The sequence below is a fragment of the Plasmodium yoelii genome (assembly GCF_900002385.2).
Source record: "Plasmodium yoelii strain 17X genome assembly, chromosome: 13".
NCBI lineage: Eukaryota > Apicomplexa > Aconoidasida > Haemosporida > Plasmodiidae > Plasmodium > Plasmodium yoelii.
The window spans coordinates 2,302,572-2,318,167 of record NC_036185.2 but is presented as its reverse complement, the minus strand read 5'-3'; the positions used below and the strand labels follow the sequence as shown (position 1 = coordinate 2,318,167).

The 15,596-nt window shown below is 23.2% G+C and overlaps 4 protein-coding genes across 4 annotated transcripts; 2 read left to right on the top strand and 2 right to left on the bottom strand.

Moving 5' to 3' along the window:
- Positions 1-676: 676 nt before the first annotated feature.
- Positions 677-2,308, bottom strand: PY17X_1354900 (conserved Plasmodium protein, unknown function; the record flags this gene model as incomplete). The annotated part of the gene is made up of 3 exons (XM_022957262.1): positions 677-793; positions 947-1,671; positions 1,840-2,308. The coding sequence occupies 3 exons, from the start codon at positions 2,306-2,308 to the stop codon at positions 677-679; spliced, it is 1,311 nt and encodes a 436-aa protein (XP_022813706.1).
- A 2,903-nt stretch (positions 2,309-5,211) lies between these two features.
- Positions 5,212-7,662, top strand: PY17X_1354800 (sporozoite surface protein 2; the record flags this gene model as incomplete). The annotated part of the gene is made up of 1 exon (XM_725922.2): positions 5,212-7,662. The coding sequence occupies one exon, from the start codon at positions 5,212-5,214 to the stop codon at positions 7,660-7,662; it is 2,451 nt and encodes an 816-aa protein (XP_731015.2).
- Positions 7,663-8,300: 638 nt separating this feature from the next.
- PY17X_1354700 (conserved Plasmodium protein, unknown function) lies at positions 8,301-10,400 on the bottom strand (the record flags this gene model as incomplete). Its single annotated transcript, XM_022957261.1, has 1 exon — positions 8,301-10,400. One exon carries the CDS (start codon positions 10,398-10,400, stop codon positions 8,301-8,303), a length of 2,100 nt encoding a protein of 699 aa, XP_022813705.1.
- A 557-nt stretch (positions 10,401-10,957) lies between these two features.
- On the top strand, positions 10,958-15,226 carry PY17X_1354600 (conserved oligomeric Golgi complex subunit 3, putative; the record flags this gene model as incomplete). The annotated part of the gene is made up of 3 exons (XM_022957260.1): positions 10,958-14,294; positions 14,467-14,944; positions 15,052-15,226. The coding sequence occupies 3 exons, from the start codon at positions 10,958-10,960 to the stop codon at positions 15,224-15,226; spliced, it is 3,990 nt and encodes a 1,329-aa protein (XP_022813704.1).
- Between the last annotated feature and the right edge of the window lie 370 nt (positions 15,227-15,596).

The window sequence follows — 15,596 nt, the reverse complement described above, 5'->3', positions numbered from 1 at the left end:
TGGTTTTATTATGTTAACTTAATTTTATTTAATTTATAAATAAAAAGGGATGATTTAATAATATTACACAACTAAAAAAAAAAACATGTTAGTTTTTCTTTCCTTTTAAATTTAATAAAGGTAACAAATAATAAATGTGTTTTTTTTTTCACTATTTTATTATTTTTATTTTTCATATTTGTTTAGAACAATAAAACAGTACAAAATATATATACACATAATATATTTTTTTTTTTTTGGAAAAATGTGGCAATTTTTCTTTTTTTCGAAATTTATAAATTAAAATGAACGATACTGTTTTAATCCTTAAACAAGAATTTACAATGTTTTAAAAAAAAAAAAAAAAAATAATAAATAAAATAAGCTACAATAATGAAATAGTAGAAAAATAAGAATACATATTGGTCAAAAGTATAATTAATATGACCAACAATTTAAAGAAAGAATGCAAAACACATTTTATTTATTTTATTATAAAAAAAAAATAACATAGATAACATAAAAATGCATTAATTAAAAAAGGAAGTAATAAAGAGTGATAGACAATATATACCTAGTAAAAATTTACACAAAAAATTATAACAATAAAACACTAAAAAATAGCGAATATCACATATATGAAATATAAATGGAATTTGCACTGTTATATAATATGACATGAAATATTAATACCCAGTTAAAGCATTTCATAGTTATCTTCCCTTTCAAATGCGCTCAAACTGTATAAATATTCTCGATTTTCGTCAACATTTTGACATATTTCCGATGTTGTGCTCTTCAATTCCGTTATATGCTAAAGAAGGAAAAATTAAAATTATATATTTAAGTTTGTAAATGAATGTATATATACATATTATTCCATTTTTTGTAATGGTTATCATATTTATGAACAACTTTCGAAATTTGAACGTAAGGATATATTTTCGGGTTTTCTTTTAAAATTTACCTGTTCATTTTTTTCAATCGTATTCTTTAAATTTGTTGTAAATTCTTTATCTGTATAAAGAAAATTTTGGACATGTCTTTTTTCTCTTACAAATTCTTCAATGTTTTGATTTATTTTTTGAAGTTGTGTATCTATGCTAAATGAATTAAAAAGATCCAAAATTTCAATAAGTTTGAATTTACTAAATTCATATTTATTTGAAAAAAAAGAAGAATTATTTTTTAATATAAAAAGTTTATCAAGTATATCTAATCTAAATAATAATCTTTGTATAATTCTTTGAGCTTTTATTTTAATTTCTGCAAAATTATTTTTTATTATATTTAAAATAAATAAAAGATTTTCATTATTTTTTCTAATAATTAACTTTCTTTTTTTAAGCATTTTAATATTTTTTTCGTGATCATTTAAAATCATTTTTATTTTATTTAAATCATATATAGGTACAATACAATAATTATTTTTATCTGGATTTTTTTGAATAGCTTTAAAGTATTTATTTAGCAACTCTTTAGACATTAAATATTCATGTTTATAAATATTATTACTCCATATCATGTTACAAAATGAGCTTAAAAGCACTGAGTTTAAAACTCGATTTTTTGATTCACTTACATCATCTTTTAAATACATAAAATTCATATTGTATGGATTTTTTTCAAATATGTATGTTTCTAGATATGACTTGCAAAGGTGAATTTTTCCAAGCTTCATAGATATTTCCTCTAAAATGTGACAAAAAGGTATATATCCGTGTGTCATGTATGTATGCATGTATGTATGCATGTATGTATGATGCATAGATAAATGCACATATCTATGTGTATGCACGTATGCACCCACATATGTATTTATGCATCATGGATTGGAACCATGCTCTCTTAATTTCTTACCACACAACTGCTCTGTTAGTGATTGCCTTATCTTTAGGGAACTATTAAAATTAAATTTGGTTTCTAATGTGATGTTTCCATTATTATCATTTTTTTTTAAATAACAATTTTCCGTCTTTTCTTGTGATTCATTATTATCTACATTCTTAGAAATATCATTATTCGATTTTGTGAGAGTGTTTAAATTGTCTTGGGACGAATTTATATTATTATTTATCCCATCATTTAAGTTGTTTTTAAAAGGTTGTTTTTCTCCTGCTATTAAATTTGTTTTTTCACTAAATTCGGTAGTTTTATTATTTGTTATATTAAAAGAGTTTGGAATAATGTTTGTTTTTTCATTTTCTAATTTATTTGAAAAATTAGTTTGTTGGCTTATTTGAAAGGTTTCATTTATTGTATTATTTCCACTTTCTTTATTTTTATCACTAAATGTGAACTCATTTAACATAGCCATATTTTTATGCATACATATGTATATGCATAAATTTCTTGTAAGGATATATTTTTCAAATTTTTAAATGGAATGCTAAAGTTACTAATTAACGATTCCTCATATTTCCCCCACTAAATTTTAATTATATAAAATTAAGAAAAACAAAATTATGCATATTCTTTATATTAACATACATATGCTATAGTTTGAGTTCATCAAAATTAAAATAAAAAAAAAAAAATCTTAATAACAAGACCAGCCTTTTTTTTACATATATCAATATTTTATATTTTATTCCAATTATTTACCAATAAACGAAATAAATTTGTTATAAAAAAAATTAAAATATGAAAATTATAGAAATATCAAGTTAAACTTATTAAAAATAAATTATTCGAATATCATAAAATTTATTTATATATTATGTTCATATGTATTGTATATATTTCGTATTATTTATATATTTTTTTTTTTTTTTTTTCAAAAAATTTCCATATTTTTAACTATAAGAAAAAATTTCCATTCCAAAGATGGAAAAAAAAAATTAAAAATTAACATGTTTATTCAGTACTGACTTAAGATGTTTAAATGTTCTATATGGTTATTATTTTATTATATTTTAGCTTTTCGCCTTTTCAATATAAATGGAGTTTATTATGCTTATATTTGTTAACAATACATTATTGAGATAGGGACAATATATTTTTATATTGAAAAGTTATACCTGATTTATAAAATGAAAAATATATATATATATATATTGGAAAATTATTTTAAAGGGTAATTCCTTTCTTAATGTGAAATATTATTATTCGCTTTTAATTATTTTATTTACTATTTTCATTATGTCAGTATAGAAAAAGGCGAAATAATTTAATTCGAAAATATTTATTTTTAAACACACATGTATAAAATATTAAGACAAATCTGATGAAATTATTTTAAATAAATAATTTAACAAATATACATAAAGAAGGTTTATTTTTATTTAAATGTCTGTTTATTTCCACTTTTTTTTTTATTTCTTATTAAATAATCAAATTGAAGGTGTCCATTAATATATACCCTCTTCTATACCCTTTCACATTACACAACAATTGTTAATAAACAAGAAAATCTATCGAAAATGAACACATGTATATATATGTATATATATATATATATGTATATATGGATGGAAACCCTTTTTTGGGGAAATGAAAAATGGGGTTATATAATTATTCCATATAAGACATTCATTTTGCAATTGCTCAAAAAATGCTTGAAATAATTCGATCAAATTAAAGAGCAAAATTTCACTATATATCTTTAAAAACAAAAGACAACATAAAAGGAACTAAATGTGTTAAAAGAAAACAAATTGGTTAAATAGGTTTATACTTAAAAATTGCTTTTTAGATTTGCCCCCTTTTTTGTGTTCAAAAAATATACGAATTTTTATTGAATTATATCAACATAAAAATAATGTACATATTATTTATTCCTACATATATATATATTGAGAGAAAATATAGTGGATGTTATTTATGAGTATATATGTATATGTATACGATTTTTCTCTTTTCTCCTTTCCCTTTTCTCTTTTTTTGCTCATTCGCCAAATATTTACACCACTCTTCCTTATTGTAACATTTATACAAGGACACCTTCAAAAAAAATAAATATATGCAAAATATAAATTGAGATAATGAATAAACCGCCAAAAAAACAAGACACAAAAAATAAGCCTATTTTATACAACAAATATATGTATATAAAAATTGTGTAAATTTTTATTTATTCAATGAAGGGCTATATGTAGTTATTTATAATTAATAAAATTATGCATGCAATTGAATACATGTAAAAAAGAGAAACTCCTCCATTTTATAATTTATATAGCTATAAAAAACAAACAAAAAATGGTTAAATGCTAATTTATATATAATATCTCTTTTATTATTTTTTTGTAGATTAATTTCTCTTTCCATATTGCACACATATTAACTTTCTACATGTACATATAATAAATTTTTTTGGGGTTGTAATAATTAGCTCGATATTTTAAACCCTTAATTATATTATTTTTACATGTAACTCATATTAATATATATAATGTCTTCCACAAAATTGATCAAATATATTTCCTAAATATGTTACAATATATATCCATAAAATACATACATGTAATATATTTAATAATAATTTTCTGATATAAATATAGACAGCTTTTTTATATATATTAAAACCATTTAAAAAAGTAAATTTTATAAATTTTGTTTAATTTTCTTTATATATATAATATATATATACATTTATATATACTCTTGTTCTTTTTATCGATTAAAAAAATATATAATATCCATTATATTTATTTTTTAACAATTAAAAATATATAAAATGTACCCCTTGTGCTTGAAGCAACATTTTTTATATTTAACTGTTGTATCTTTTTTTACATATATTTGTTCACATTCTTTGGGATGATATTAAATAATATAATTTTCGAAGAGAAATATTTTTAAATACTTTTTTTAGTGCTTGCATTATTTTTATGATATATATTAACATTCATAAAATATATATTTGTTGAGTGTTGGTTGCCAGTTTATTGAATTAGCTATATTTTTAAATACTAAATATATTTTTTTAAATTGGTTATGATCATATTCTAATCCGTATTATATTGCGTATGTGTATATATATAACGGAAAAAAAGGAAAACATTTAATTTCCTCAGACGCTATTGAATTAAATTAACTATATATCAGTTTTATATAAGAAAAGGTAACACACTCTCTCTCTATATATATATAATTGCAAACGTGTAGACATTTTTATATATGGCCAAATAGTAAATACAAAATAATTCCTCACTTTTATTCTCTTACATATATTATAATACATACATAGACACATAATTTTACCCATTCCCCATTTCTCTTATAGACAGAAACATGAAGCTCTTAGGAAATAGTAAATATATTTTTGTTGTGCTTTTATTATGCATAAGCGTGTTCCTTAATGGTCAGGAAACTCTTGACGAAATAAAGTATAGTGAAGAAGTATGTACCGAACAAATCGACATTCATATATTACTAGATGGTTCAGGAAGTATTGGTTATAGCAATTGGAAGGCTCATGTTATTCCAATGCTTAATACTTTGGTTGATAACTTAAATATTTCAAATGATGAAATTAATGTATCTTTGACACTTTTTTCAACAAATTCACGTGAATTAATTAAACTTAAAGGATATGGATCGACTAGTAAAGACTCGCTACGTTTTATACTTGCACATCTCCAAAATAATTATTCACCAAATGGTAATACAAATTTAACGAGTGCATTATTGGTTGTTGATACTTTAATTAATGAAAGAATGTATCGACCCGATGCAATACAATTAGCTATTATATTAACAGATGGTATCCCAAATGATTTACCTAGATCTACTGCGGTTGTGCATCAATTAAAAAGAAAACATGTAAATGTAGCAATTATAGGTGTTGGTGCAGGTGTTAATAACGAATATAATAGAATTTTAGTTGGATGTGATAGATACGCACCATGCCCATACTACTCTTCTGGTAGTTGGAATGAAGCCCAAAATATGATAAAACCTTTTCTTACTAAAGTTTGTCAGGAAGTAGAAAGAATTGCTCATTGTGGAAAATGGGAAGAATGGAGTGAATGTTCTACTACTTGTGATGAAGGAAGAAAAATTAGAAGAAGACAAATATTACATCCTGGATGTGTTAGTGAGATGACTACTCCATGTAAGGTTCGTGATTGCCCACAAATACCAATACCTCCTGTCATCCCTAATAAAATTCCAGAAAAGCCATCAAACCCAGAAGAACCAGTAAATCCAAACGATCCAAACGATCCAAACAACCCAAACAACCCAAATAACCCAAACAACCCAAACAACCCAAATAACCCAAACAACCCAAACAACCCAAACAACCCAAACAACCCAAACAATCCAAATAACCCAAATAACCCAAACAACCCAAATAACCCAAATAACCCAAACAACCCAAATAACCCAAACAACCCAAATAACCCAAATAACCCAAATAACCCAAATAACCCAAACGATCCATCAAACCCAAACAACCCAAACCCAAAAAAGCGAAACCCAAAAAGGCGAAACCCAAACAAGCCAAAACCAAACAAGCCAAACCCAAACAAGCCAAACCCAAACGAACCATCAAACCCAAACAAGCCAAACCCAAACGAACCATCAAACCCAAACAAGCCAAACCCAAATGAGCCATCAAACCCAAACAAGCCAAACCCAAATGAGCCATTAAACCCAAACGAGCCATCAAATCCAAACGAGCCATCAAACCCAAATGCGCCATCAAACCCAAACGAACCATCAAACCCAAATGAACCATCAAACCCAAATGAGCCATCAAACCCAAACGAACCATCAAACCCAAATGAACCATCAAACCCAAAAAAGCCATCAAACCCAAATGAGCCATCAAACCCAAATGAGCCATTAAACCCAAATGAGCCATCAAACCCAAACGAACCATCAAACCCAAACGAACCATCAAACCCAGAAGAACCATCAAACCCTAAAGAGCCATCAAACCCAAACGAACCATCAAACCCAGAAGAGCCAAACCCAGAAGAACCATCAAACCCTAAAGAGCCATCAAACCCAGAAGAGCCAATAAACCCAGAAGAACTAAACCCAAAAGAGCCATCAAACCCAGAAGAATCGAACCCCAAAGAGCCAATAAACCCAGAAGAATCGAACCCCAAAGAGCCAATAAACCCAGAAGATAATGAAAATCCATTGATAATACAAGATGAACCTATAGAACCCAGAAATGATTCAAATGTAATACCAATTTTACCTATCATCCCACAAAAGGGTAATAATATCCCAAGCAATCTACCAGAAAATCCATCTGACTCAGAAGTAGAATATCCAAGACCAAATGATAATGGTGAAAATTCAAATAATACTATGAAATCAAAAAAAAATATACCCAACGAGCCTATACCATCACCAGGTGATAACCCATATAAAGGTCACGAAGAAAGAATACCAAAACCTCATCGATCAAATGATGACTATGTATATGATAATAATGTAAATAAAAATAATAAAGATGAACCAGAAATTCCAAATAATGAGTATGAAGAGGATAAAAATAAAAACCAGTCTAAATCTAATAATGGATATAAAATTGCTGGTGGTATTATTGGAGGATTAGCTATACTTGGATGTGCAGGTGTTGGTTATAATTTTATAGCAGGAAGTAGCGCTGCAGGATTGGCTGGAGCAGAGCCTGCACCTTTTGAAGATGTAATTCCAGATGATGACAAAGATATTGTTGAAAACGAACAGTTTAAATTACCTGAAGATAATGACTGGAACTAATTTTAATAAACGTATATATCCACTTTATTATTCTTATATTACATACAAATCTGATATATGTTTGTCTTTTTTTTGCTTTTAAATATTATCTATGATTATATATATAATATACCTTTAAATAATAAATTCATAAATTCGCTTGTCTTTAAATTGTTTGTGTTTCTTTACACTTTCTTCCTTTTTCCTGTTTTTGTTCCTTTTTTTTTGTATGATTAAGTTATTTTAAATTAACAGTTTGATAAATTGTCATCTTTTTATGTTATTCATTCAATTATATATCCATTTATTTTCATATTTTTTTTTAACGATTTTTTTTTAACTATTTTTTTTTAACTAATTGTCTCGTTATAATATATATATTTATTTATACTCCAATATTTAATGGTTACAATTATTCTTAATATAAAAAAAAAAAAAAAAAAAAAAAACTTAAAAGTTAATAACATTTTTAGGTTTGTATATTTACACGGTATTTACTATTTTCAAAATAATTATGAATAAAACAAAAAAGTGATAATACATAATAAAATGAATTGGTAAAAAAATAGACAAATCCACCAATATTATCGATAAAAAAGAAATAAACAAAATGTGATTATTTTAAAATTTACAAAACATAAAAATAATGGTCTTAAGTTTTATGAACTAAAAAGTGTGATAAAAAAAAATGATGGAATGTTAAAAAAGAGAATATCTAAAGTTGGCTCATGATTTTTTGAAGTATTATCATCCTTATTATACATATCTGAAATTTTTAATTTTTCATATAAACTTTTCGAAAATTCATAATTTTGTATTTTCATATCTGTGTTATTATGTTTGGATTCATTTATTATATTATTTGTGTAAAAATTAAGATGATATATTTTTAGCATATTTGACAAATTGTCAAATTCGTTGTATTCTGTTTTTGAAAAAATATGAGCATTTTTTTTAATATTATTATTCTCTTTCATTTTACAAAAAAATAAGAATCGATTTTTTTTTTTTAAATCATTAAAATTAATTTTATTTTTAAGAGAAGCAATATCATTTTCCAATTTATTTTCATTTTCTTCATTATTTGTAGTTGCATGTGTCCATTTTTTGTTTGGAGCATATAAATTTATTAATTCTTTATTGCTTAATTCTTTATTTTGTAAATTTATTAATTTTGAGTATTGTATATATATTTCATCCATTTTTGTCTTGTTCATATTATTAGGAAAGGAAATAATATTCTTATTTGTATCAATACATTTATTTTTATTTTTCCTTTTATAAAAAATCGAATAAAATTCTAATAACGCCATTACCTCTACCTTTTCATAATTTGAAGTATCATATAATGTGAATAAATTTATAATGTTCCCTTCTAGTTCGTTTATTTTACATATTTCTTTTCCATATTGTATATTACCAATCATGTTTTCGTTTGTTTCTTTATTTATGTTATATCCCATTTTAGTTATAGCTCGTGTTTCCTCCATTTCTTCATCTGAATCTTTTATTTCAAGATTCTTATTCATTTTTCTTATATCAGATGCAGCATGTATATATTCACAAGAGCTGTCAGAGTAATTATCATAATTATTAACCTGCACAAATTTTTTTTTTTTTTTTTCAAAATTGTCTATAACTCCATCTATGTTCACATCATTATATGTCATTAATTTATGCTGGTCATATTTATGCTGGCCATATTTATGCTGGTCATATTTATGCTGGCCATACTTATTCTGACCATATTTATGTTCTAAAAAATTAGTACGAATTGCATCGAATTCCTTTTTTGTAATATTTTTTATACATGTCTTTTCCTTATCAAAAAAAGCCCCTTCAAAATTATTTTTGGGTTTATATATTTCTTTGATTTTTTTTTCAAATTCTTTTTGTTCTTTTAACTTAAATGAAATAATACGATTTCTTCTGGATAAAATATTTAAATATTCATTTTGTAAACGTTCATTATTATTTTTTTTGTATATTATTTCATGTTTTCTTACTTGATCAAATATGTCTGGTAATTTAGGTCCGATTTCTCGACACTTATTTTCTACACATTTGTTTATATTTTTTTCTACAAAATTAGATTCATAAGTTTTTTTTTCTTTGTGTTTTACTAAATTTTTTTCTTTTTCTTCTACTATTTCACATTTTAAATCTATATTTGTTTTAAAATATTTTATATCCTGGTTCTGATAATAATTAGGAGTCTCATTGGATTGTAAAGAAGATTTGCATTTATTTTGAGACTCAGTTTGTTTGTTCCAATTTTTTGAAAAATTACTTATATTACTATTGTTATAATATTCTTTATCATTTATTCGTAGTCCTATTGGTATACCGTCTATATAATTATGTTTTCTTAACAGTTCATAAGAAATGCTATCATTGAAAAAGGTAAAATTTATATTGTCTGTGTAACTATTTTGTTCTTGAAAATTATCATTGGTATATATATCCTCATATATATTATCATATTGATCTATATAATCATATATGTTTTTTGTTATTTTTTTTTTATTTTTATTATATATACTTGATATATAATTACAAGGCTTAAAACCTTCGTCGTCTTCTCTTAAAATTCTCTTTCTTTTTTTTTTTTTTTCATTTTTAATTTTTTCTAATTCTACTAATTTTTTATAATAAACATATAAATCATATTCATCATAATTTTTATTTTTTTTTCTTAATTCTTCTTTTACCTCATTTAAGTCAATATCACTAATTTTTGTTCCTAAGAAGTTGGCCATGTTAGCTTAATATCGATTTCATTTTATTCAAAATTTTGATAAATATAAATAAATTTATCATATATAAAGTTATAAAAATATAAAGTTATAAAAATATAAAATTATAAAAATATAAAAATATAAAAATTTGTGTATTAAAATTTTTTAGTGATAATACTAGAATGGACTACACGCATGGATCACACAAAATGTGATTATCAAAAAAGAAAAAAGATTGAATTATTTTATTTAGTTAATATTTTTTTTTTTTTTTTTTTGTGAATTTTCCGTATAATTAATATTTGGTAAATCCTTTTCTAATTTTTTGTACTTTAAAAAATTATGTAACAATTGTTTAGAATGTTGATAGATATTTATAAGAATATTTATCGATAAAAACAAGTTATCCTTTTTGTTTTTATTTCTGTTTATTACTATTTCACCAAATAAAAATCAGTTGCGAAATGAATAAATATTGCCATAATATATATAGGCTTACTGAGAAAACATGATAGACCATATAAAAAACGCATACATCCTTAAATTTATTTAAAATATATCAAATAAATATAATTGACATGTGTGTGAGTCAAATGGAAGAACATGATCCAAACAATGAATTATATTCCAAACTTGATGAATATATAAATAATATTGGGAATATTTCATACTATGATGAAAATACTAGTTTTAAAAATGAAAAAAAAGAAAAAAAAAGATATAACAATTCTCAGTTCAATATTAATAAACATTATTGTCATGATAGAGAAAAAACAAATGGAATGGTAAGATATGAAGATTTGTTTATAGAAATAGAAAACTATTATTTAATTTATAAACTTAATAGAAAATTTGAAGAGTATAAAAATATTAAAGAAATTGAAATAATAAAAAATAAAAGGACATCAAATTCAAAAGAAATCGTTAAAAAAATTCATGCCATATTAAACTACCATCAAGCTATAAAAGATGAATTAAATATACTAGTACAAAATAAACACTCTATTTATAAAACCTTTTATTCTATATTTTTAAATTATTATGATAAATATTCTCAAATAAAACAAATTAAATTAAATAAAAACAAAATAATAAATCATTTAAGACATTACACAAATGCTGAACGATTTGAAGCTATTATAAATAATATAGAAACTAATGGGTATCAATATTTTATAGATATATTTAACAGATTACAATTTGAGGATGATCAAAATAGTACTCATTCAATCAGTACTGATACTACTATTTCTAGTTCAGATAATAGTTATATTAGTGAAATTGGTAAAGCTGATAAAGCGGATAAAGCGGATAAAGATGATAAAGCGGATAAATATAGCATAGGTAGTAGTAGCTCATATGATGAAGTTAGCGAACTTTTGCAAAACACAGAATGGGAAATAGATCAATATGAGATGTCTAGTGATATAGAAATTGAAGATAAAGAAGGAAATGAATTTGGTGAAAATAGCAAAGAAATTGTAGATCTCATTAAAAAAAAAAATTTGAATATTGTGACAAATAAATTTCAAAATAAGAAATATAAAAAAAATATATATAGTAACAATAAATTGGATAGTAAAAAATATGATACATTTATAAACAATTTTCCAAAAAAGTTTTATAAAAAAAATGGGATAAAAAAAAAAAAAAATGTTAAAAAAAACGAAATTTATTATATGCTCCAATCTTCAGAAAAGGCTATAAAATTTTTTAAAAAAAATCCAACTTATTTTAACGCAAAAAATAAGCTAACCAAATATCAATATATTATTAAAAGAATACTAAAATATGTTATAAATATTTTTAGAGATGTTTTAAATAATACAGATTTAAATATTCCATATAAAAAAAATGGTGATGTCCAAAATAATATATATGATGTTATGCCTTATGAACAAGAAATAAAATATGATCATATAAATATGAACACTTCTAACAACAATCATATATTATTTAATCATCAAGTTCGAAAAAAAAATAATATAAATGAAGAAAATAATCACAATTCATCATTATTCCATACAGATAAATATACACACAAAAAAAATCAAGATGTTACTATTAGTTTAGCAAAAAATAATATAACCGAGATAATCCATCCTGATTCTAAAACTTTATTTGACATTGAAAAAAATGGAGAGGAAATCAAAAAAAGGGTATATACGGACGGACATGAAAATAGGTGCAACATAAAAAGAGAAGAGTGTGGCGAAGATGTAGAAAAGGTGTATAATAATGATGCAGCTGGTGGTGGTGATGTAAATGGTAATAATGCTGCAACGGGTGGTGGTGGTGAGGATAGAATGTGTAGAGATATACATGCAGAAGATGGGGACATAAAAAGCGATAAAATTAGTCATGAAAAGTGGAAATCAGGGTGTGTAGAAAATATTGTGAAAAATACGTCTATATTTCTTACAAATGATGAACAAGAAATTTACAAAATTTATAATAACGTAAATATAGTATATTTCAATAAGCATATAAATGTGATAGAATATTATGATAAATATAAAATAAAATGTAGTTGTTTAAAAGATATAATACATTTTATATATTTAAAATTCCAAGATGAAAATGATTTATATATTGATGAATATAATTCTTTAGAAAGCTTATATGTAAGTTCAAGATTAAAAATATTAAATAATAATTTATTAAAAAATTTTGATAATTTCTCAAAAAATTATATCCCTAAATATATAAAAAATATATGTTTATTAGCTATATATATAACAAAATTAGAAGTAGACTTATACAATTCCATATTTAACAATAATTTAAATACATCTATAAATATTATATTGAATAACATTGGATTAGCTATATATGAAAATGTTAATCAAACTATTTACCAATTAAATAATATCAAAATTATTAGAAAAATAATTCAAATATTATATTTAGATATTATTGAAATATATACAGATAATATATATAATATAATAAGAGATTATTTTAAAAAATTATCTAACATACTAAAAGAAAGATTACTATATATTATAGAAATGCATATGTCATATTATACAAAAAATACTAATTCATCTATTCCCTATATTTGTTTTAAACCCGTTAAAAAAAAATTTATTAATATAATTAGCGATTTTTTTGCAGCATCAAATAGAGATAGTAATACCGGAATGAATAAAGAAACTGAAATAAATGAAAATAAAAAATATGAAAATAAAACAAGTCAAAATATAAATATTAATAACGATAAAGAAAAGGAATCTCAATTTGAAACATCATCAAGTGATAGTGCAGGAAGTGATGATAATAATAATTATATGGAACACACATATAATATAAATATGTTAAATGAAAAAAATGTGTATAAAGATTTGAATTTTTCCAATTCTCAATTTAGTAAAGATACAACTTTTTCATTAACAGGTATAGATGTTAATATAATTGGAACTATTTTAATTTTAAAAACATTGAATTATATAATTGAGCAAAATATATTTATTGATATTTTTAAAGAATGTTTAATAAATTCATTTAATTCTTTAATATATATATATAAAGAAAACACAAAAAATAATGAAGACACTGGAAAAAATGATAATAGTACCAATACTATTAATATTGATCTATTTTTAATTAAAAATTTGAGTTTTTTAATTTATTTATTTTATAATGTTACTAACGATACAGATTATTTTAAATTATATCTAAATCAAGAATTAACACATGATTTATTATATCAACAAATAAATAATAAAATAAGGAAAGACAAAGAAATCACAAAAATACGAGATAGTACCAATATAACACAAGGTCAGGAATATTCTATATTTTATTTTATTAAAAAGGTTTATAATATATCTTCTACAGATGATATTCAATATAAAATATTATCATCATTTAATCAGTCCATCCACAATTTTATCATCACAATAATTGCTCGAGGTAAGTAGAAAAATAAAATAAAAAAAAAACAAAAAAAAAACAAAAAAAAAACAAAAAAAAATACATTTTTTCAGTATTATATCGAAATAAAAAATCACTTTTCGTTTTTTATGCATTAAAATGGTTCAATAATTCATATTTTGTCCACATTTTAATATACCTCTCGTTACAGTTTGCTTTCCACTGATTAACATTTTGTCTGTCGAATATAAAGACAAATTATCGGAGAAGGAGGAGAGCATAAAAAATGTGTTAGAAAAGTTTTTAAATGGTAAAAATGAGCAAGTTGATAGTCAGGACAATGAATCATCTAATTATATAAAAATTGATTTTAGTTATTTAAAAAATATAAATTTTGACTTATTACAAAGCTATGGTAAAAAATTTGAAGAAGAGAATGGCGAAAATGAAGAGAATGGAAAAAATGGCGAAAATAAAGAGAATGGAAAAAATGATGATATAAATATTTTAAAAACAAATTTAGACTCATTTAAAAAAGGTCTATATAAATTATTTCCTAAAATATATTTTTATGTTAAAATGTTTATTATCTCAAATACGGATAATCATTTCAAAGGAAATAATTTTTTTTATTCCCTTTTTAACTATATCATAGGGATATTGAAATATAAAATTATTTTTTTATTGAGGTAAGATAAAACATTCATGAATTGGGAATACAAACTTGTTATAAAAAATAAAATAAAGTTAGTTTATACTAAATTTTGTTTATCTTCTTTTTACTCCCCCTTTTTAGTGAAGTTTATTTATTATTAAGATATAAATATCCCAAGTATATAAAACAAATTTTTGAAGAAAAATATATTGAAGATATTTTCCTTTTTTTAAAATCAAATGATTATTCTTGCAATTTTGAGGATATACAAAAATGCTACGAGTTAAAAAAAAGTTATGATATCTTTTCTGATTAGCAATGTGAATTTTTTTTTTTTTTTTTTATCACGAATACTAAAAAGGGAAAAAAAAACAACGACGTAAAAATGGTGAACCAAATAATCTTAATTAGGGAATTCGAGAAATCGCACACAAAAATAAATGCTGGTATAAAAAATCGTGAATAGCTATAACTGCCAAATTTAATTACAAGCATAACACACACATATGCATATGCATATACATATAATACATATATATAACGGAGGCTGTGATAATAAAGGAGACGTGAACATGGATAGATATAGTAGTATGTAAATTGTGCCAAAAATGGTATGATGTAGTAGTATAAATTGTGGCAAAAATAGTATGAATATTCACACACGGCCATTCATTTACTACTTTGCA